Source organism: Gadus chalcogrammus, chromosome 11 (genome assembly GCF_026213295.1).
Source record: "Gadus chalcogrammus isolate NIFS_2021 chromosome 11, NIFS_Gcha_1.0, whole genome shotgun sequence".
Classification (NCBI taxonomy): domain Eukaryota; kingdom Metazoa; phylum Chordata; class Actinopteri; order Gadiformes; family Gadidae; genus Gadus; species Gadus chalcogrammus.
This window is the reverse complement of record NC_079422.1, coordinates 9,913,967-9,938,397: the sequence shown is the minus strand read 5'-3', so window position 1 is coordinate 9,938,397 and position 24,431 is coordinate 9,913,967. Positions and strand designations below refer to the sequence as shown.

Genomic DNA, 24,431 nt, shown 5'->3' with positions numbered 1-24,431 from the left:
GCATAAAGGAGGATCCATAGAGAGTAATGCAGTATATTCTCCTGGCTGTCAGGTTTTAGGGGGGCGTTATACTGAGCAGGTTGTGATTCTTCCTCTGGGTCTCTGAGCACCTCTCCAACATTATGCAATCGACTCCCGTGCTCAGCGCACCCAGGTCTGTGTGGTTGTCACCGCTTGGTATTAAATCAGTCCTGTTATCACTCCCTCTCTTTTACCTCCACCTTTACCCCTCTCTCTCTCTGCCGCCTCTCTATCACTCTCACACACACACACACACACACACACACACACACACACACACACACACACACACACACACACACACACACACACACACACACACACACACACACACACACACACACACACAAACACAGAAGGTTTGCAGCCCTCCTGGCAGGTTCTCACAAAGACTACCATCAAAATCCTTGAAGGTCCCTCCGAAACTTTCGAGTTGGCGTTCCACCTCACATTTCACGACGTCTCTCCCAACTGACTCCGGCATGATGTTTAGAGACCCCGGGCCCCCCAATTAGGGACACTCATAGATCGAGCGCCTCGACTACTGGATGGGGAGGCAGCCCACTGCAGCACGCCGTGCACACAGGCCTATAGCATTAGTCACAGTTGCGGTGCCATGATACTAATGGAATCTTCCTTAAACGTACGGTAAATCGCCTCTCACCCACACATAATAGCGAGATATTGACTCAATGTCGAGAGAAAAAAAACTTACAAGTAAAAAACAACAACACTGCAGTTGGAGAATGGATTGATTTAAATATAGGCCTAACCTGCAGGCGCTACAATTTTCAGGAAGCAGGGAGGGGGGTGCAAAGTTTTTGCGTTGGTTAAGTAGCCTACATTGTCGGCCATATCACCCTCGGCTGCATAATTTTACATGCGTTAAAGATCGGTGGGTTTACAGATTCGTCACCAAAGAAAGCCGTGAGTACCTCAATAACCCGTGCAACAGCATCAGGGCTCGAGTGCACACCTTATCACAATACTATAATTGCCGCATGCACTGCTCTCTACAGCTATCTCTCTCACACACAAACACGCACACACACACACACACACACACACACACACACACACACACACACACACACACACACACACACACACACACACACACACACACACACACACACACACACACACACACACACACACACACACACACACACACACACACACACATACACACACGCTCGCCCGCGCACTATCTGATTCGAGGGAAGTGGCGTTTTTTTTTTATCCGATAGCGACTTCGCCTCTCGCTCAATACACCTGTCGGCTATGGCGCGTTCGAGTACACCTCTAGCTGCGTAATAACGTATTAGCGACAAGTAGATTGATGTAGATGACGAGATAAAAAAGGAGACAGAGAGTGAGAGGGACAGGGAGAACGCGGGAGGGAGAGAGGGAGAGAACGATAGAGAGACAGAGAGAGAGGATAGATTTATAGGGGGAGGACAGGAAAGAAATATGCAGTGGATTGAGGAGAAGAAAAAAAAATCATGTATCCCGTTATAATGGCTTACCTTGGAAGGGAACATAGGACATGTTCCAACGGCATTGAACGTGTTCTTCTGCGTCTCAGCTGTCTCGCGGCACTCCAGAGGCAAGACGACACGAGTCAGTAAAATAGAGATAAGCTTTTCACTGACGAAGCTCGCGGCGAGGCCAGTATTCCTTACTACGTAAAAATAGGCATCGTTCCGCGCTCGCTTACACACATTTTAGATGTCCTCGTGCCTCGAATGTTAGATGCAGAATGAGGGGTTGTGTGTGTATGTGTGTGTGTGTGTATGCGTGTTGTTGTTGCACGCGCTGTTATTAAGGTGTGAGGGTGAACCGCGAGAGTGAATGAGAGAGAGGGTGAGAGAGAGAGAGAGAGAGAGAGAGAGAGAGAGAGAGAGAGAGAGAGAGAGAGAGAGAGAGAGAGAGAGAGAGAGAGAGAGAGAGTGAGCGCGCGTAGGGGGTTGGTGGCTGACAGCGTCCGCGTGCTCACTTCTCAATATCTCTAACCTATGTTAAAGCCCATGTATTTTACGCACTATCGTCGCTTAGAAAAGGGGTAATGCAGCGAGAGTAAATTGACTGCAGCCGCTTCCGGCTACATTGGCGTCTTTTCCACTTTACTCACGAACGTGCAGTGAATGCACAATAGTGCACGCGCGCAAACGCATAATCACGCACACAGAACACCCGCCGCAAACTACAGTAGGCATACTATATAGCTGAATGTGACTTGTCACTTTGCACTATTATTTTTGTGATGTAAGTTTTGGCAAGCACGCTGTTCGATGTTGCATATTCAGTGTCACCTATTCTGCTTCTTGTATTTTAAAAAATAATGAGGGGCTTGAATGAACATTTGATTACAGACCCATTGAAGATGGCTTTTCTAAACTTCCCCTGCAACAAAAAAGGTCGCACTATAGGCAAAATGGCGCGTGGGCAATGAAGATTTGTCTCCTAAATAATAAAATAATGATAGTCAATGAAACTCCAATAGTAGTATTTACAGCACATGACCATATTGGGCAACCGCACACTTCATTTGGTATCAATGGAACCAAAATGGCGTTGTGTGCTTTTACAGTTGGCTTACAGTAACCACCAGGCCCTGATGGCAGAAGTTTGCTACAATCGCGAGATGTGGGTACCATCTAGTGGTCTCGAGCGGCCACTGCATTCACAGGAGTTTAAATTGATTATCAAGCGGAAAGCACAGCAGTCACGTAGGTTCTGCTTATTGAGTTAAAAAACCAAAATGTTGAAATGTCTGCCGACCCCCTATTCTTAATCTATGAATACGAGTTGATGATGGATTTTTAATGAATGACCATTGCTGATAAGTATTTGGATAACCCCCATACACACGCACACACAAACACACACATTCGCACTGCAATATAAAGGAAAACAAAAAATGCCAAAACATTTATCCGAAAAACAAAAAACGTCCGGACATTTAGTTAAAAGGTGAGGTGAAACTTTTATTTTCAAGATTACACATTAGTATCATCGCAGGGTATACATGTACAAACATTGGTTGTCCAAAAGAACTGAACTTGGACTTGACTACAAATAAGAACAAGGCTAGCTCTCCATAAGATTTAGGCCTGAATTCAAACAGTTGTTTTCCTTGTATACATGTGTTAAGATATTTCCCTCAACTTCCGTCTAACTATATGACCCAACAAGCACTTGACGGGAATAACATACCATAGAAAACACACCAATACATTCATCAGCATCTTATAGGAAGCTTTAGCGACATCCTTGCCCATCCATAGCGTATCCATGGTTTTGTGTTCAAATCAAGAAGACTTTGGGGGTTTCGAAAACAAAACGCCTGACAGTTTAGAATCATCATGAAACAAAGTGTTTAATCGTTTTTTGTAACCTGAACCATACAAAAAATACTTTGGGCTTATTGTATTAAGCGTAACATACAAATTGAATTGATGACTCTAATAATCTGTAAAAAATATCAACTTTCAAAACATAATCTTACCGTGTTTGTAAAATAAAAAAAATTCAGAAGGATGTTTTCATATCGAGTCCATACCTACAGTCTACTCGTCACCAGAAGTACATCTATAGATATCAGAGGAATGTTAACAGTAAATCAAGCCTCAACAACACATACAATTCAAACCCATAGTTACTAAATTTATATCACCGATCGTTAGCTGTTAAAGAGCAAAGTAACATTAGCCTCAAGGAAATTAAACAGTTGTTGTAACAGTTCTAGTAGGAGTGGATCCGGTTTGCATTTACAGTAAATATGTTGTCTGCATGGTCCCTTGAGAGGAACAGGTGTACCCTCACCTTACAAAGCAAAAATAAAACTATATCAGAATCTCTTTCACTTTTGAGGTTCTCTTTTTAATCTTGTGGCACTAGACAAAAAAACAGACCTATTCTTGAGAAAAAAATAATTGAATTATTTCAATCAAGAGTATACATGTTGTTTGCTTTTGAGTATACAAAAATCGTACTTGATAGAACCCTGTCAAAGGAAAACATTAACAAGGGCCTCTGTCAACACCCGTTTTTTACCCCACCCGACCTAACAGTGACCTGTTTGGTCGCTATGGTAGCGTAACCCGTCTGCCCCGTGACACGCGAATAACCTAAGGTCGCCGAACGATACAAGCAGTCACTGTGTAGGCACTAAGCAAAGCAACCACATAAAAAAATTATAAATAAAATAAAGTCATCATGTCATACAACATATTCTTAAATTTGGAATATATAATTCTACTTATAAAACAAAAGTCCACACGTTTGCTCCTAGTTCTATGACGGACAGATGTCAAACATAAACAGGTTATTGTTGTTGAGTTGCAGGTGCTGGTCCGTTCTGTGCTAAAGGGGAGAAAATATACAAACCTCTTGTGTATCGATTCAGGGTTTGAGTGTACCGGGATAATAAGTCCTGTGTGTGAGTGTGGGGGGGGGGGGGGGGGGGGGGGGTAAGAGCATGGAGGGGGGATGGACCTGAACAGCTCAAAAGCCAGAAAGGCATCCAAAATGAGTGTTGCCTAGCGACCTCTGGAGGGGAAGGGGAGGAACAGCCTCTGTTGGCCAACAGCTCCTTGCTCCTGGCCAAACTGGCTGTAGAACCCCCATCATGATCGCCCCACGCGCCAACCAGATGGCAGCGCCAAAACACCGCTAACTCTCCAGGCTAAGCTCCCCCCGCTGCCAAATATGTCATTGGGTCGCCCTCCCCTCCTCTCTTGCTTTTCTTCCATCCCTCCTTCTCCCCATCTCCTCTTGTTTTCTTCATTCTCTCTCTCCTCTTCCTCCATTTCACGTTTCTCTCTCTTTATCCATACCCCCCCCCCCCCCCCCCCGCCGACCCAGTCTCCACCCTGTTTTCTCTCCACCCATCCATTATTATCTCTTTCTTCCCCACCGTCTGTCCCTGACCCTCTCTCTCCCCCTCCGTCCCCCCACTCCCCCTCTACCGCCTCCCCCTCCGTCCCCCCACTCCCCCTCTACCGCCTCCCCATTCCTCCTCCCCCCTCCCTCAGTAAACACTGACGTTGCCCCACTCCACCAGGTACTGCACCTTTCCGTCCGGCGTGACACGCCTCGCCAGGATCCGGACCGCCTCCCCCCCCCCGCCTCCCCCTCCCCACCTCCCCCGCTGCCTCCCCCTCCCCCTCCTCCCCCTCCGCCTCCTCCTCCACCACCCGCCCCCCCCCCCCCACCACCGATGCCCACCTGGTGAGACGCCAGCCCCCTCAGCAGCAGGGACGGGCAGGGCTCCAGCAGCTTGTGGGTCGGTGGGTGGGGGTGGGGGTGCTGGTGGGGGTGGGGGTGGGGGTGGGGGTTGGGGTGGGGGTTGGCATGGTGGCTGTTGTGGTGCTGGTAGCTGCCGTTCATGTTGTGGTTGTGGTGATGGTGTTGGTGATTGTTGTTGTTGGACTGGAGGGCGCACGGAAGGCAGGGGGGGGTCACCCTGCATGTATCCTCAGTGCTGGGGGGGGGGGGGAAAGGAGAGAGAGTAGAAAGAGAATTGAATTTGACTTTGTATGCAGCTTATTTTGGCTTCAGAGTCAATAATCAATACTCATTTACATCTGAGTTTGAGGGGTGAATGCCCTCTCAGAAAGCAGTTTGGAAACTTTTTACTTTCATTTTATTTCTCAGATTGGGATTTAGTCATGCAGAGCACTTTCCTATCTCTCACTAGGTGCGTTTCCATCCCCCTGATTTTATGCAAACTTTGAAGTATCGAATCAGTAAACGGTGATGGAAACACCAAAACGACCGGCCACAGCAACCCTGCCGACATCAACGTGTAACGTCATCCCCCTATTCCGCTCCAACCACTTGATGGAAACGCACCTAATTCGAATTACTTTTTTGCGACCTTTCTAAAGATTTGCATCACCTTTTAGATGGAAACGCAGCTACTGTGTAGAAGGTTGTTAGTTGATGGAGATAATATTTTCAGATAAGATAAGACACAATGATTATTCGCGATATATTTTTGCATAGTAACTATGGTATCAAGTCCCTTTTTTGAAACAACGAAGGACTCCAGTAGGACTGAGCCCGAATCATTTTATATCTGGAAATTGTTCCTTAGGAAGGTATTCAAATCTCAATAAAGAGATATTCGTTCGGAAACCGGACAAATATCCAAAGCTAGAAATTATGTATTCAGGCCAGCCCTAGACTCCAGCAAGGTCTTCATTTGGAACAGATGCTGGTTGAAACACCTGAATTATAATACTTGAGTTACCATCTGCAAAAATACTGTCTGACTCTTTTGTCATTCGTGGGATTTCATCACTTTGGCAAAATACCACAAATTTTAGCAATTTCCGTCAAAATCTTCAAAACTATTTTCACACTTTTTTTTCGGCTTCCTTCATTACTAAAATGTTTTTGTATTTCTAAAGCCAAACATCTTGGCTGTAAGGAAAAAGCTACTTACAAAAACCATCATGTTTTTTTCCACTGCTGAACTGAGATTCTACCCACACGCACAATGGAGGTTCACAGATGGGATGAAAGAGGTCTTTCGCCGGAGCTCATCTGAAAGCCCATCAGAGCAGGATAAAAGTTGTGTGTTTGTTACCTGTTGTAGTGATGCACCGTCCTGGAGAGAGGAGTGTTTCCGTTGTAGGTGGGGTGGTAGAGGGCAAACATCCTCTTAGGAGGGGAGCTGGAGGGGAACACAGGGTCAAATGAGGAGGGAACACAGAGCCCTCAGATGTCCGAACACACCTTCTAGAGACCAAGAGCTCGGACACTGTGTTCAGTGTTCTTGGAGAAATAAGTCTGGGTTTGATACCCGCTGTAATAGTAGGTGATCCAGTGTTTTAGCACACAGATAGTCATGTCTCCAGGAAACCAGGAAATGGAAGTTCCATTTCGGTGAGGGAATGTTTAAGATGGTCTCTATCCTGGTAGTGACTGTATTTTCAACCTTATGAGCAACATCGCTGTGCATTGGCTGACTGATTTTTTTCGCATAAATACACAATATCTTTTTCATTATAACTCACTCACTCATCTTCAACCGCTTAACCGGGGTCGGTCGTGCTTTTTCATTATTTACAAAAATGTAACTTAAGGTCAAAGGTTCGAGCTAATCAGGGAAGTAGCAGGTAATAAACCCAACTTTTGTATTAAGTCCAGAGCAAATAAAGAGTAATTTTATTATTATATTAAACACAACCTCACCTCAGGTCCAGCTCCTCTTTGCAGAGGCAGGCCCCGCCCCCGTAATCATGGCAACGTGGCAACAGTTCCAGTTGGTTTGCAGGTGTGGGGTCTGGACACGGCTGTGACAAAAGGGGACGAACACACACACACGCACACACACACACACACACACACACACACACACACACACACACACACACACACACACACACACACACACACACACACACACACACACACACACACACACACACGCACGCACGCACGCACACACACACACAGGTCAGGACAGATGCCAATCAGAACGACTGCTGCTATTTCATGGCTAACCTTAGTGTTATCACTTTCATCTACACACTCCTGTACACATATTCATAGAAACACGTTCATGTACACACATTTATAAACACACATTCATGTTTATATGTTCACAAACAAAGATTAATTTACACACACACATCCATATGGATAGACATTTGTGAACACACACATCTTCCTGCAAGTGAACTCCCAGCTTGCCTGGTAGTCAAACTAGCAACCCTCCAGTTATGGTATGATATGCTTGACCACCTGAACTACTCCTGTTCTCGAAGCATGTGGTACCACATTTTTCTCAATAACATGATAGCATTATTATATTTAATCCTGCAATGCTAATATCACTTCAGTTGAATGGCCCACAAAGATACAAACATCACAATGAGCTTTTTACAAGCTTATCTGATCTGTTTGTCTTACAAAATGCACAGTGTGTAGACATAAAAACCTGCTTAGAGTCCCATTGAGCTTCAAATCTACAACAGAATCTGCACACACACACACAAATACAAGCCACTCAAAATCACACCAAAAAACATATGCCCAAAATCACACACACACACACACACACACACACACACACACACACACACACACACACACACACACACACACACACACACACACACACACACACACACACACACACACACACACACACACACTCACGCACAGATTAGCATCAGGGGGTGTGGGGGATGAAGAGCAACATGAAGCCTTTTGTTTCTGGATTAGTGCATTTGTTTGTGGGAGAAACGGAACGTAGTGTAGGAGGAAGCAGTACAATGAGTATTCATGGGTACATATATGATGTATAAATAGTCAACCACACACGTGATGTAGCCTGACGCTCAGAGCCCCAGGGAATACACTGTGGAAATGTAGATGTGGAAAACAGACTTTAATTGAATTACTTAGAATCTGAATCTGAATGTGATTCCGATCATTCTGATTTTAACATTCTTAACATGTCATGTCATCTTAAACATTGTGATTCTAATCCTTTTAAACATTATTATTCCGATAACATTTTTGAATGCTGTAAGATAGTCATTTAGCTCGGTTTTACTTAAAAAAGGTAACTTAATTTTTTTTCTCTATTTTAGAGAGGAATGTATGGGAAATAGAGGGGAGGACATGCAGCAAATAACGGGGGTCAGGATTCGAACCAGGGTCGCTGCGTTCAGGACTGAGCCTACACGGTACGAGCTCTACCAGGTGGGCCAATTCTTTCATTTTAGTTTTTAACCACAGTGAATGTTCTCGACAAGCATTTAGGGATCACAGCACTTTAGACTCTGGAGATTGGGGATCAAACAAACACAGTACATTTTGTCTTAGATTCGAGCAACCTAGCAGAAACTACATTTGCATTTTTTGTAATAGACTGCTATGGGACGATATAGCCCCTGTAAGGGATATTATGTAATTGGACGTATTGTTTAAAAAAACATTAAAACATATCGGGCAGTACTTTTCTTGCATTTGCACGGACACCACTGTTTTGAAGATAGGGGGCAGAAGAGAGTCATCTATGCTGAGGAGACAGACAACAAGGTTGACAGGCAGACAGGATCTGTCTGACTAAGACATTGATTGTTTGACAGACCGTTGTGCAATCTTACTCTGCAGACATTTACTCATTTACATTGCCGACACATATATATTTCATGCACATACAGACCATGCATGTGCGTGCGCATACGCACACACCTCACACACATACAACACAGGCACACACAGGTCAACTTTTGTAGTCCTCTATCAAAGTGTCCTTCTCACCCAGACACACAATCACACACACACAAACTGTGACTCATGCTCTTAGTCACACACACACACACACACACACACACACACACACACACACCACACACACACACACACACACACACCACACACACACACACACACACACACACACACACACACACACACAGTTTGAGGCAGCTGCACTGACCTGTGTCTCTACGATGCGACGCTTGGATTTACGAGACTCCAACACCCCCGCTCTCCTCTGACAGGAAAGTGATAGCGGGCTTATGTGCACCCAGACACACACATATAGTCACACACAGATACACAGTGACAGACACACACATACAAATGAAAACAATAAATAACACAACATAAGCACATCCTTGTGTAGCCCCTCACAACAGAGAGAGAGAGAGAGAGAGAGAGAGAGAGAGAGAGAGAGAGAGAGAGAGAGAGAGAGAGAGAGAGAGAGAGAGAGACATGGAGAGACAGAGGGAGGCCGTGTGCATCAAGAGGGAGAGAGCGAAGGCTACAGAGAGGGATAGACAGAGTGATAGAGTGACACCTACAAAGAGAGAGGAAGAGTGCAATACACAGAGCGCTATGAAGAGGAATCAAGGGAGAGACAGCGACGGAGTCCGAGGAAGAGAGAGTCAAAGACACAGAGAGATGGAAAGAGAAAAGATTACCAGATGTATACAGACACAGAAATAGAAACAGATTTCAGATAAAGTCAGACAGAAAGAGATCAAGGGGGATTTGATACACAGACAGTAATAGAGAGAGAGACAGACAGACAGACAGAAACAGAGGGGTCTCCAGTAGATAGCTGGCAGCAGTACAGTGTGTTAGTCGAGGTGTGAAACACCAGGTGTTCTGAGGATGATGTTGTTCCTTTCACTCAGTACAAAGCTACTAACGAGCAACACCTGCCTGTGGAAGCCCACTACCTTAATGACCTACCTGTCTTTCTTTCACTATTTACCTTTAAGTCATTTAGCAGACACTTTAGTATACAGTGTCTTACATTTCATACATTCTAGATACATGAAATTAATGAGCAGTTAGGGTTAGGCCAGCAGCCTGTAGGTAGAATGGGGACATTGAGGTTTCTAACCCAGTACCTTTCAATTGGGGGTCAGTGGCTGAGCCACTAGCCTTTCCTTCCTGTAATATGTGTGACGTAATTTAAGCTCTATTGGGTGAAGAAAAAGTCCTATTCCTACAACATGTCAGTCACGAATTCCCCTTGCATTCGGGCAATTTAAGAAATGTTTGTGCTGTCACTTTGCATAACTAGAAAAATGTCAGGGACAAATTGTTCTTGTCTTTGTCGAACCCCAATCCCTCTCCAAAGAACTGAGCATCTGTGTGTGTTTCAGGGTGGCTGAGTGTGTGTGTTTGTTTGTTTGTTTGTTTGTTTGTTTGTTTGTTTGTTTGTTTGTGTGTGTGTGTGTGTGTGTGTGTGTGTGTGTGTGTGTGTGTGTGTGTGTGTGTGTGTGTGTGTGTGTGTGTGTGAGTGTGTGTGTGTGTGTGTGGTGTGTGTGTGTGTGTGTGTGTGTGTGTGTGTGTGTGTGTGTGTGTGTGTGTGTGTGTGTGTGTGTGTGTGCATGTGTGTGTGTGTGTGTGCGTGCGTGCATGTGTAAGTGTGTATGTGTGCGCGTGTGAGCAGCATGCACAGGGATGCACGTGAGTGAACACACATAAGAATGTTAAATGATTATTTCTTGTTTGGGTGAATACGACACAGAAGAGCGTTTACTCCTTCATAAGAACAAGAACACAGATCACTGTTCATGTTCCACTGCTGCCCCTGAGGGCTCTCAGGGAAGGAAAGACCACGGTCATTCTCTCACCTTCTCCTGTGTGTGATGTTGACGGGCGGGTCGGTGATGAGCGGTGACGAATCGGATACGAGAGGGGGCGGGGCTCGCACCTGGAGCCCAAAGAGACACTTCTTCTTCTTGATCTCCTTCCCAGACACGAACCTCGGGGGGAACATCAAAGCAGAGCGTTCACATTAATCCAACAATGCATTGAAAGGCTTTCAATAAAGTTGAGCTGTTAATTAGTTATGATTAATCATACAGTTTACGGGTTCAAAGACATTTAGCGGTGCTGCAATTAGCTTTTAGTCTTAAGTACGGAAAATCAAATCAATCAAGCAATCAAATATTCATAAGTTAATGGGTTAAAGGCCACAAACTGTGCAGAATATTTCATATTTGAGTATTTACACTCTGCATTGGTCTCTTAACCCTCTTAAAAATGTTTCTGCATCACTGTAAATCTTTAAGTGGTTACCAGCAGAGAAAATCCAAGTCTCTGCTTATTGTTTGTTTTGAACCAACCCTGTCTGCCTCATCATGTTTGATTTTCTACCCAACAGCTGTCATCGTCGATGCATTTTTCCTATCCCATCTGTATTTTAACAATGAATGAATCACGAAAACAAATCTAAAAACATCATATCTAGTTTTTTAACGAGTCACGACCGTGTTTCTATAGTTTGTAAACACAATATTTCGAAACGTTGAATAACTGACACATAAAAAAACGAATTCAGTTAGCGTGATTAAGGAATAAAAAATATTGCACACGGCGATTAACTATTTCCTCATTGTATTTTTGTGATAAACACGTTTACTGATCAAGATGTGTGGCGATCTAGCCATATGACGATGAGTAATTGTTCTCTAGTCTACAATCATCAGGTGACGCTATCCAGGTATGGCCCGCATTGATTCTCCCCGGGTCTCACCTGTCCTTGTGGGAGTTGAGTGCGTTGAGCAGGTTGTGACAGCGGTCCTGTCTGGCTGTGTCTGACAGCTTGGGAAGAGGAGAACCAGAATCAATCTCACACACACACACAGCAGACCGCAATCACAGAGGCTGTTAAACACCTGTATCTGTGTATGCTTGGATATCTCTGAATTAAAAGATAAACTTTTAATTATAAAAAAAATTCAACAATTTCCATGCAGGATAGAAATTATTATTATTTATTTTTTATTTAACCTGATGAAGTTGATTAAGTCAAAAACTATTTACATGGTTGAATACTTTTATCAGACCAAAACCACAGAGGTTTAGGTTTTGTTAGGGTAAATGTATGGCTACCTCTCTTGATTTCTTCAAAATGAAGGTGCCACCAGATTACCTCTTTGTGACCATAGCCCATAGACTCCATGGGAAATAATCATGATAACATTATTGTTTTTATCCAAAGATGTACACCAAACAAACCATGTTAGTCCTCTTTAACATCATGTTCATGTACTGGGAACGAGTTGACATTAAGAGACATAACAACCCATCTCAAACTTCACGAAAGCTAAAAGAAAAGGCTCATGTTTGTCTTTCCAAAAATACAAATATTAACAGGCAGGACATTACAAAAATGCACAAAACACATTTTGTATTGTTTAAAACACAACATTTTCTCTTCATTAGCTGCTTAAAGGCTTCAAGTCTTGAAGACAAAATGGTTGCCAGCATTTCACATTATTTCATCATGGCACTGGTAAGGAAATAGAAATACCGCGCCGAGAAGCAGAGACTCCCAGTTCTCGTTGGTGAAGGACATGATTTCATGGTCGAAATCAAAGTACTTCCTCTTGCAGCACAGGGAGAGATGATAGAGCACAAGATGGGCCAAGTCAACCCTGCATTGAAACAACAAACATAACAGGTTTACGTTTAGATCTGTCGACAATGACCAAAAGTTGAATTACGTGAAAATAATACAAAATCTGTTTTTGCACCAAATGTCAATATTTCTGCTGATTTCTTCTGATAGTGCTAAGTCAACCTCCACTTGATACATAATGGTTATACTGATATTGGTATCTAATATAAATACCATTTCTGAATATATGTAGGTTTACCAGGTCATTGGAAGTCTCTGGATGGTTTCTGGTCCGTTTGCACACACAGAACACTGGAACTCATAGAACCTGAGATCAACACATAGCAACAATGAAATCAGTCAACAGTGAACCAGAGAGCCAATATAAACCATTGAGACACATTGGTCAAATGTCCTATGTAAAAAGTTATTTTAAAAATTAGGTTAATAAACATACAATAATTGTATTGTGGTCTCATGCAATTAAAACTGTATCATTATGTAATTATTTAATAACAATTTCAGGATTAGAGAATTTATATATTCCTTGATAAATGAAAAAAACTGAACCGATTATTATTTTACCTTCTCTTGTTTTATTTGTTCCTCTTTTTCTCTTCTGGCTGATATTATAAATTATACAATGTGCAACTCTTATAACATCATAATCACATGACTCAATCAATCAATCAATTCACCTGCCTGCCACTGGCTGCCATAACACAGCCTCATTTCCCACGGCAGTCAATCAAAATGTATCCCACCCTCAAAGGATAACAGCCTGTCAGAGAGCCGGCTCACACAGATGTTTAATGACAATAGCGAAGTAACGGCTGAGATGTACGCTTTTATTGCAATGGCCAGCTTTCAGTATAGCCAACATGGACATGCACGCGAACCCGCACATGCCCCTGGCTTTGTGTGATTTGTGGCGCTGATATGTGCACTATTCTGTCTATCAGCAGTCTGCACCCTTGGAGAGTGCTAGAGAGAGAGAGCTGCACATCCTTGTGCTGAGTGGGTAAGTGCTTTAATGAGAGAGAGAGAGAGAGAGAGAGAGAGAGAGAGAGAGAGAGAGAGAGAGAGAGAGAGAGAGAGAGAGAGAGAGAGAGAGAGAGAGAGAGAGAGGGAGAGAGAGAGAGAGGGAGAGGGAGAGAGAGGGAGAGAGAGAGAAAGAGCAAGAGAGGGGGAGAGAAAGGGAGAGAGAGAGAGAATTTAGAACATTACTAGATAAGTAATTAGAAGAGTAATGTTTGGACTCATTTTGAGGCTAAATCCAGTTAATCTAAGTCTAAGAACTGAAGCTAACCTAGTTATGTATATCTCTCTGTATATCAAGAGAGAAAGAGTGAAATGAACCAGAGAAAAATAAAGAACAAGACAAAATACAAGAACAGAGGGATTGTTGTTAATTGTATAATTTGAACTCAACCTGGTGAGAGTTGGCACTGGGAGGAAGTAATGCTTTTCCCCCGCTGGCATTGATTGGCCAGTGTCAGGCCCCTTCCATTACTCTAACTAAACAGCACCACGCTCACGGCTAGTTTGGCCCCGTTAGGACATTCTGATCGACGTCTATAAAAATTCAATTAGAGACTAATTGTTTTACAAAAAAAAACTAAATTTACAAAAAACACTTCATGCAACACATTTTCCAACTTCAACACGATTTCAGGATTTCTGAAATATATCTATATTTTTTATCCAAAGCTAATTTAATTTGTAGACTAAACATGTCTATTGATCCCTTGGAATTGGATTTGTGATAGAGAGTACTTAGAGGAACAGGGAACCGTGGGTGTTTTCAATTTAATAATTGATTGGAAAGTAACGCAAACCTGCTCGCACTTGATGACATCATTGCAAGGTAAAATGTTTATTTCCATTGTGTGCTGTCTGCAACTGCAAAATTGAATGATTAAAGTTATTTGATGCTTTATCGAAGGAAAATTGTCGTTACTTTTAAATACACATTATATATTACAGGTAATGGCTAGGGCATCTTCCTCATGGCTGCAGGTAAACTTAAGAAAAAACAAGAGTGAGATTTTCAACTCCTTACTTCATCCTCAAGTTTTTTTGTTGTTGTTGCAACACCTGCTTATCCTCCCCTCTCCATTCCTACACCACACGAGGAGACGAGGTATTGGTTAATAACCTCTCTGTGACTCACCTGTCGCCGTACAGAAGAGGCTTGCTCAGACACTGAGTGCAGGCCTCATGGAACCACTGGCCACAGCCTCCACACTGGAGCATCTTGAGGTTCCACCTGCAGAGCATAACCACCAACACCGCTGTTACACACTCCCTCACAACCACCACCACCGCTGTTACACACTCCCTCACAACCACCACCAGTGCTGTTACACACTCCCTCACAACCACCACCACCGCTGTTACACACTCCCTCACAACCACCACCACCGCTGTTACACACTCCCTCACAACCACCACCACCGCTGTTACACACTCCCTCACAACCACCACCACCGCTGTTACACACTCCCTCACAACCACCACCACCGCTGTTACACACTCCTTGACAACCACCACCACCGCTGTTACACACTCCTTGACAACCACCACCACCGCTGTTACACACTCCTTGACAACCACCACCACCGCTGTTACACACTCCCTCACAACCACCACCAGTGCTGTTACACACTCCTTGACAACCCTCACAGAACAGAGTTGAACCTCTACTACCATTCTGCACAGATAATCACACAACCTTACATAAAGGAGGGAACCTGCTGACATGATGTAGAGTAATCTTAATCTGGCCCTTACAGGGACATTTAGGAAAGGGTTTCCCCACAAGATTAAGGTAATTGTTGTTTAGGTTCTCTACCCAGCTATTGCTCAAGGAGATAGATTTTGTAATATTTTATTTACATTACTCAAATGTTATTTCAAATTCCTTATTTCTTGATCTTGTTCCTATTGTTGTTGTTCCCCCGTCGTTTGTTTGTTAAATATTTGTCATTCTGGGAGGATTTTGTTATGTTTGAAACTCCCAGTGTTACTTATGTGAAATAAAGTTCCTTAAAAAAAGTTCCATAAACCTAGGTTACAGTATATTTATGTTGATTTAGGATTTGACAGTACTTATTCTGCATTCCAATGAACAAGCCTGCTTGTATGTAGATACTGTATACTGTAGAACTCACTCTCCAGGTCCAGCGCAGTAGCAGTAACACTGCTGCTGATTGGTCAGATGCTGCGGGTCCCAGTCTAAAGATGACAGCTGATAGGGAAGCCGCAGCTTCATGAACTGCATGAGGCGGGCGAAGCGGCCTCTCTTCAGGGCCCCACCTCTCTAGAACACAATATTGAACCCATGTGATTGGCTGGTGACCCTTCAAATGTCGACTCAAAAAAACATGGAGGAAATTTTACATATGCTTGAAAAATATGTATAGAGAGTAGTTGTCTTTCTTGTTTTATTTTTAGCTAAGATTCAATGGATAATGCCAAGAGAATTAGTGTAGAGTGATTGATTAAAATATTATTTATTCTCACTAACTCACTGGAGTGCCTGTGATTAAATGATTACAAATGGACTTCTATGCTTAGTCCTAACCAGATATAACACCCACCATTCTTCTGAATTAGTATGAATCCAGACATCATCTTATCCCGAACCTTTTACTATAGTCCTAATACTGCACACAATGTGGACACTTCAAGTTTTTTTGCCCTTGCTAACCTTTGTTGCCACTGCGAAGACGCACTGCCGACAGATCCAGGAGTCACAGTCCGCCTCGGGCTCGATGGCAGGGGTGTGACACTCGGGGTGGTAGCCTGGAACAGAACAGAGTGTGGTTCATTCACTCTTACAAGAGGGGAAGAAAGATAGACAGCCTCAGTGACAACAACAGCAACACCTGACGTGTTATCTAGTAGGCTTCTCAGTTTCTCAAGACTATATTATAACTTACTGGGAAAACATTTAAATGGATGGGTTGGTAAGAGGTATGCTAGTTTAATGTACTAACGTGATAAACAGAGATTGTCGTTGAGTAACTGTAATTAAATGAATCTATGTTAAACAGATCATAGCTGAACATTTTAAAAAAAAATTGACTTAAGGAATATGGAACATTAAAGGAAAAGGAAGCTAACCAATTGTGGCAACATATAGCATGTTTAAGAGGACCTGCTAACTTACTGAGCATCATTTTAACCTGTTTAAAGCTACCACTCCCCTAAACACATAACTGCTCGCTAGCTTTAGCAAGTGGTCTGCCTGGCCTTGTGGAAGACTTTTCATGCACAATGAGTGCACAGGCAGTGTGCGTGCCATCGAATCACCTTATTCGGGCAGAATGAAATGATTGGACAAGCTTATTACAGAACTGCTACATCCAGATTACCAGATTATTTTATATATTTGTCAGAGCATTTGATTTACTGATTCCGGTCGGGATGTAAAGAGAATGTCAACATCTATGACAGAAAATGACTATGACAGAAAAGTTGCAAACACTAGCTTTAAGGGGACATGCTTGGCGACAGGCTAAGCGACATTTAACCATCAACATCAACTGTGATGACATACATTTACTTTTAACATAAACATTTTCTGGGTCAACATTTAAACAAGGGGAAATGCTAACTTACTATGGCGACATTTGAAACAGTTCAAGAGTGGATCTTTGAGAGGTGGGGCGTCACATATACAGCAGACTTCTTCCCCTCCGACAGCAACTAAGAGATATGTCGACAGGAAAGAGGTGGAGGAAAAGATGGAAGGATGGAGAAAGAGAAAATAGGGGTGGATGGGGAGAGGATGAGAATAAAGACCATGAGAGAGGGAGAGTGAGCCAGCAGCGCCTTCATTTATAAATATTGATTTAACTCATTGATTTCGTTGTCTCCTGCACATTCAAAATTCACTTAATCCCACCAGCTGACTTTTAGCACGGCCTAACGAGTTTGCCAACCTGCCCACGCAGTATGCATGCTAGCATGTGCTTTATGCAAGCACAGAGCAGTGGCCAACTTTCCAGAAAGAAAAGGCCACAGACCGGATAGTTAGAGACTCCCAGAACCAGTCCCAGACTCCCCAACAGAAATGAGCAAAAGCGATTCACAGCGGAGACTTAAAAGTCAAGTAGCAATGTCCTCAATACATGCGAGTCATTGTACCCTATACTTGTGTATTTAAGTGTAACTGATGTAGATAGGGGCGGACTGGCCATCTGTGGGTTCTGGGGTATCACAGAACGGCCGATAGTTTCAGGACAGGACAGGATAGGACATTCCACAGCAGGTTGCCTGGACATTCAGGCACTTTAAAGTTTAACTTTTTTTAAGACCCAGGTTTTTTACGATCCTGCTCGTTATTTTAGCTGTTGAAAAGTATAAATACAAAGTAATGTAAGAGTAATTTTTTTATACATACATTGCAACTTATTTTTGATAAAAACGGCACACAACTCATTGATACGTTTTCCAGCATTTACTCCTGTAAGTGTTCGATTGATACAAATATTTTGGGTACAAATAAAACGTTGAGCACACAAATGTACTCAAAGAAATAATCACTACAGTATGGTACCAGCTGTTGCCGGCCCATCCACAGTAGGTGGCAACATACATCTGGTGAAGTGCTCTTTAGTATTACATTTATTATACAAAACTAGCAGCTTTCGTTACTGCTGAATTCAGAGAGACAGATGTCTGTTATAAAACCATTTCGACTCGACTCTGTGTCTCAAGTAATTGTAACTTTTTGAAGAGGTGTGACTTGTTTGTCTGATAGCCAACTTGCACATTGTAGTTTATCTATTCTAAATTCCTAACGTATACCATTCCATGGCCTTCTTACTGGCTTTCGTAGCAGCTTGTTTATTAATATATATTTAAAACCTATTATATTTATCATATCCATTACAATGAAGTTGTATATTCAAATACAAAGGTATGCAACTTAAATCTTCATTATTCAACCAACTATCAGAATTCCAACACATTGATGACAAAATTGTTGCTAAAGTTTGAAAATAATAATTGGGACTGATTGCCTCGTACATTATATTTATCCTTTATCCTTCATTAGTCTTGCTGATATGTCCAATTTGTTTATATCAGACCTTAATCCTTTGATGTTACTGCCCACGATTTGAAAGTTTCCTATTAAAGTCACTAAGACAGATTCTGACAGTGTCTTCCCATAATCAGGCTCCTTTAAGCTGTCCTGCCAAAACCGTGTCTTAAGAGAATTTTTTTTTATCATATAGCAATATTTACTAAATTGATACACACATTTTATCTACTGGAGAATTGTTTGAATAAGGTCCATATTGTATAATGTTGAGGTGATTCAACTATGTTTTTCTTTCATGCTCATGAAAAGGTATATAATTTCCACATTAATATCCATTAATATCCAACATTTAGGATAACAAATGTTAATGAAATACTATATTATTTTCAAATACTAATGAAATAATATGAGTGACAGATTACATAACTTTGTGGAAGATAAAAGAATAAAGTCGATTATATTTAACAGTGTGTATGCTGTTATTCCTCCCTTTAATGGTTTCAGCCAGTACCGTATTGATTTGATTTCTTCAGGGTTTAATACATCTAATGAACATAACTCTGTAGATTCTTCATAAGTTTCATAGAGATCGTCTTTGTTTTGACGATTTCTATTATTATTTCTCAAACTTAAAGAAATACAATACTGCTCCGAGGAGAAGGCTCCCGACCGGAATGTAAACAAACGAGAAGGATGTAAAGTTTCTTACGTATAATTAAATCTGGGTTTGTTTTGGACATCCCGAAAGCTGCTACCTTTGAATATAAAAGTAACACAAAAGAGTGCTTTCCCCGGATGTTCAAAGCCACCTACTGTTCAGACTTATGAACTACAGATGGAACTGAGTGCAGCTTCTTCAGAGTGTGTTTGCAGATTCTTTTTAAGAGCTCAACGTGTAATTTGTGCCAAAAGCGAGTGTAGAGAATTGCTCACTGGAGCGGATTCCCATATTGGTCATCAAAGATTTATGTGTGCCCTTATCGCACTTATCAAAATGATGTTATATTGTACATATATTGTTGTATTTGTAGAAAGTGTATAGTGCAGGTCTGCAGTTTTTTGTCTTTTAAATCTTAAGCGTTTTTTATATCAATTAGCGTGAGTGTGAAATATTGTATCCCCACCTGTTTTTAAAAACCTTTTGCTAGACATGATAAAAGTCTATTATACTGATAACGTAAAACAACTCACAGAAGCCATAATCTATAGGCATGATGCTTGCCAACAGATGATTTGAAACGTATTGGAAATAAATAACATGTTAATAACGCAAAAATAAAAGGCAAGTGACTCTGAAGACCAGATGTTGTATGTGTAGAAAGTGCAGGTCTACTTACAGGAGTGGATGTCCTTCCTCAGAACCCAGAATTCTGAGTTGTCCTCAAATCTCACCAGACAGCACTGCTTCACACCATCCACCTGAGAGCAGATAGCAACCGGATGATTGACAAAACTAAATGGAAGTCTTTTCAAAACCCCACAGCACACACTTACTCTAACAGAGACTGACACATGCACATAGATACACTTACACCTAGATACGCTCAACCAGACACAGACACACTGACACAGACATGGACGCACAAACACAAACACACAAGCACAAATACACGCACACACACACACACACACACACACACACACACACACACACACACACACACACACACACACACACACACACACACACACACACACACACACACACAAATTTACTGACGTGCACGCACATACACATACTACACACACTTACTCAAAAGAACTCTGACACATTAACAAATGTGTCAGACAAAGATCCAGACACCCACACACAAACACACGCACACAGGCACACAAACACTTACTCAAAAAGACACATACACACTCAGAGACGCACAAACAAGCACGCACTTAGAGACACAGAAACACACGGTGGCACTTAGACACACAGAATCACACACACTTAAGAAGCACACACACAGGGCTCACACTGAGACGCACACCCAGGCGCTCTCAAAGAAACACACACACACAAAACATATTGATTACATAAACATACACATCCAGGCACACACACACATACAAATAGGCAATGTGAATGAGTTCATGTGTGCACGTGCACGTGCACACAAACACACACACACTTACTCTCTTCACGTTGCCGAGGTACAGTAGTCCATCACTCCATCGAGCCAAAACATCATCTCCTTCACTCACCCCCCCCATCCTTAAAGAGAGCGAGAGAGAGCAAGAGAGTGATGAGAGAGAGCAAGAGAGAATGAGAGAGATGGAGAGAAGGCAAGCGAGAGAGAGCAAGAAACACATAGACACAGAGCAAGGAAGAGATTGACAGAGAGCAAGGATGAGGTAGGCACTAGGCAGAGAGATAAAGAGAGAGGTACAAAGAGAGAAAGAGGGGGCAGAGAGTAATATAGGAAGGGAGAGAGAGAGAGAGAGAGAGAGAGAGAGAGAGAGAGAGAGAGAGAGAGAGAGAGAGAGAGAGAGAGAGAGAGAGAGAGAGAGAGAGGGAGAGAGAGAGAGAGAGAGAGAGAGAGAGAGAGAGAGAGAGAGAGAGAGAGGGGGGGGGGGGGGGGGGGGGGGGGGGAGCTCACGTATGAAATGGAAATCCGATTTATTTGCTGAATGCCTTGCTGACAGAAGAGGTTTATTGCCCCAGCATTTCCTATAGCAGAAAGGCAGCCATAACGCAAGGGGTTAAACCCCACGCCCCCCCCCCTCCTCCTCCTCCCATCGCCTTCTAAACGGAGCATCGCGACAGCCTCGATGTAGCAGATTGAGAGCTGAGTGTGAGTACACAGCCATAGTGCGGGACAAATCATTACCGCACACAAGATCACTCACACGCGCGCCTCTGCATGACGACTGGTGCATTACATTTGGAACAAACAGACGCCACTTGGATGGTAGCGCACAGCGTCGGCCACACGCACACACACACACACACACACACACACACACACACACACACACACACACACACACACACACACACACACACACACACACACACACACACACACACACACACACACACACACACACACACACACACACACACACACACTTTGCTGAGAAAAAAAGAAAAAACTACACAACCTAAGAACTAAAAACTTGGGACAGATATATGTGATCGTGGAGCAGCCAAACATCTGCACGTTGAGCATATGTTCCGATGGTTCGCAAGTGTCTACAGGACACAAACAGAACAACAAAAGGGGGAACAGCGGCGGGGGGGGGGGTTGTATGTGTGTGTGTGTGTGTGTGTGTGTGTGTGTGTGTGTGTGTGTGTGTGTGTGTGTGTGTGTGTGTGTGTGTGTGTGTGTGTGTGTGTGTGTGTGTGTGTGTGTGTGTGTGTGTGTGTGTGTGGATATCTAGAAAATGATCAAACGAGATATAGTGTAAAAACTGGACACAGTGTTTGCCAGCAGCCATAGCCTACCTGTCCAGTCGAACTCCTTTCTGTCGGGGTCACAGCGACTCCAGGACAGACTGGACATGAAACGCTCTGCCTCCGCTCTCCTCCTGCTGTCTTCTTGCTCCTGTACCCAATTACTGCCCGCTCGGATGTGCAGCCCGCCCGCTGGATGTCCCCCTCTGTGCCAGGCGTGGATGTCAGTCAATCCGTCAGGGGGAAAGGAAGCGTCTGTCCGTCTGTCTCCCTCTGTTCGTCTGTCCTCCGCGACACCGATTCGTCATGTTCCCGTCGCTTTGCTCGTTTTCCCTCCCACCTTTTGATCATGCTATTACTGCGCGTTTGTCAGACATGCACGGGTATCAAGCCGCGAGAGACGCCATCATCCCTGCCTCCCTCCCTCTCTCTCTTTCTCTCTCTCTCGCTCTCTCTCCCTCTTGCTCTCTCGCTCTCTCTCTCTCTCTCTCTCTCTCTCTCTCTCTCTCTCTCTCTCTCTCCCTCTTGCTCTCTCGCTCTCTCTCTCTCTCTCTCTCTCTCTCTCTCTCTCTCTTGCTCTCTCTACCGACTTGTTGTGACGCAGACATAAAACACCGAGATAGAGTGGGAGGGAGTTTGAGGGGGCGCCGGGGGAACAAGGCGAAAACAGCCTCTCATCCTGAGGATTGACTCTAAACTGTTATGACGAGGTGGGAGGGTGGTCTTTGTGGGGGGTTATTGTGCTAAAAGGTAAAGGAGTATAGTGGCGGGAACGCACCTTTGCACTCGAGATCGAAGTGGCCAATTAGTACCGAGCCTGCGTCGATCCACCTCGTTAATTGGCCCCCAAAGGAAGGCAGGGACAAAGTTTAGTGTGTGGTGGGAAAAAAAAGTTTTGCTCCAAAGGTTTTTTTTCCCTCTTCTCTCTCCCTCTCAACCAAGTTTCTAAGAAAGCTGCGCTGAAAGTTCCTCTGCCCTCCATTGGATTTTGAAGCAACAATTATTATTTTTTCTAGATTATATTCATAAGGCAGGTCTGTTCCTGCCCCTGGGATAGATAATCAATTCGTACGTCGTTTATGAGTCTGATATGCTAAATAAAAAAATGCTAACCCCATAGGGTTTGGGGCTGCATTAACAGGATGGCCGATCCAATAAATTATCCTGGTGGAAAGAAATGGGTCAATTCGACGGTAGGCTACTTTTATCTAAATTGTACAACGAATATTAGAACCCTCTGAATGCCTATATTATGTTGTGTCTTTCCCCTTCAAATCAACCAACACACATCATTAGCCCGTAGGCAAATGCCTACAGCAAAAATACCGAATCAATGTCAATATGGCTTAATAATGTAGGCGCTACATCCGTCCTGACAACCATAGCTCAGGTCCAAGGTTCAGCCCTACACGAAGGCTTATTATAGGTAGGCTACTATTCTTCTATTGGAAACACCGCGCATCTTATAAACACGTAGGCGTGTGCGCATCAGTGAATTAAACGGTGATTTTTTAAATATTATTTGTCCCTTTTATGCTGTGGCATTTGTCCTGTCAATCTGCTAATGTCTCGGGCATGACTCACGCCAGACTAACATGTGATGGTATTTTGCGGTTCAAAATGGCCTCTGGCAATAAAAGGGATAAAGTGTTACCTTCTGCTACCGCTGGATGGAGACGTAACGCTGCACCTTCAAAGAGATGCGGTCACCTCCAAGAAACATACGTCCCTCCTCACAAGAAATGTGATACATATTTAATTATATTAGAATGAACTATTTCATGTTCACACGCACACACACACAAGCACGCACACACACACACACACACACACACACACACACACACACACACACACACACACACACACACACACACACACACACACACACACACACACACACACACACACACACACACACACGCACACACGTATATATAATGTCGGAGGGTCCACAGAAAAGCTTGCACACTAAGTAGGCTGGTGTGCGATCTGGTTTCACATATATAGGACACCAAACTGAACATCGTCCTGACATACTTCCTTCAATTCCCTCATTCGTCGTCCTCTTTGCC

The 24,431-nt window shown here is 43.3% G+C and overlaps 1 protein-coding gene across 1 annotated transcript; it reads right to left on the bottom strand.

Moving 5' to 3' along the window:
- Positions 1 to 5,056: 5,056 nt before the first annotated feature.
- Positions 5,057 to 22,833, bottom strand: phf1 (PHD finger protein 1). The gene is given in 16 exon segments (XM_056603108.1): positions 5,057 to 5,175; positions 5,178 to 5,509; positions 6,620 to 6,706; positions 7,228 to 7,328; positions 9,488 to 9,566; positions 11,142 to 11,273; positions 12,047 to 12,114; positions 12,827 to 12,950; positions 13,173 to 13,241; positions 15,087 to 15,182; positions 16,087 to 16,235; positions 16,626 to 16,720; positions 17,540 to 17,626; positions 20,306 to 20,387; positions 21,096 to 21,174; positions 22,408 to 22,833. Coding segments are annotated over 15 exon segments (1,698 nt in total). The 5' UTR covers position 21,174; positions 22,408 to 22,833.
- Between the last annotated feature and the right edge of the window lie 1,598 nt (positions 22,834 to 24,431).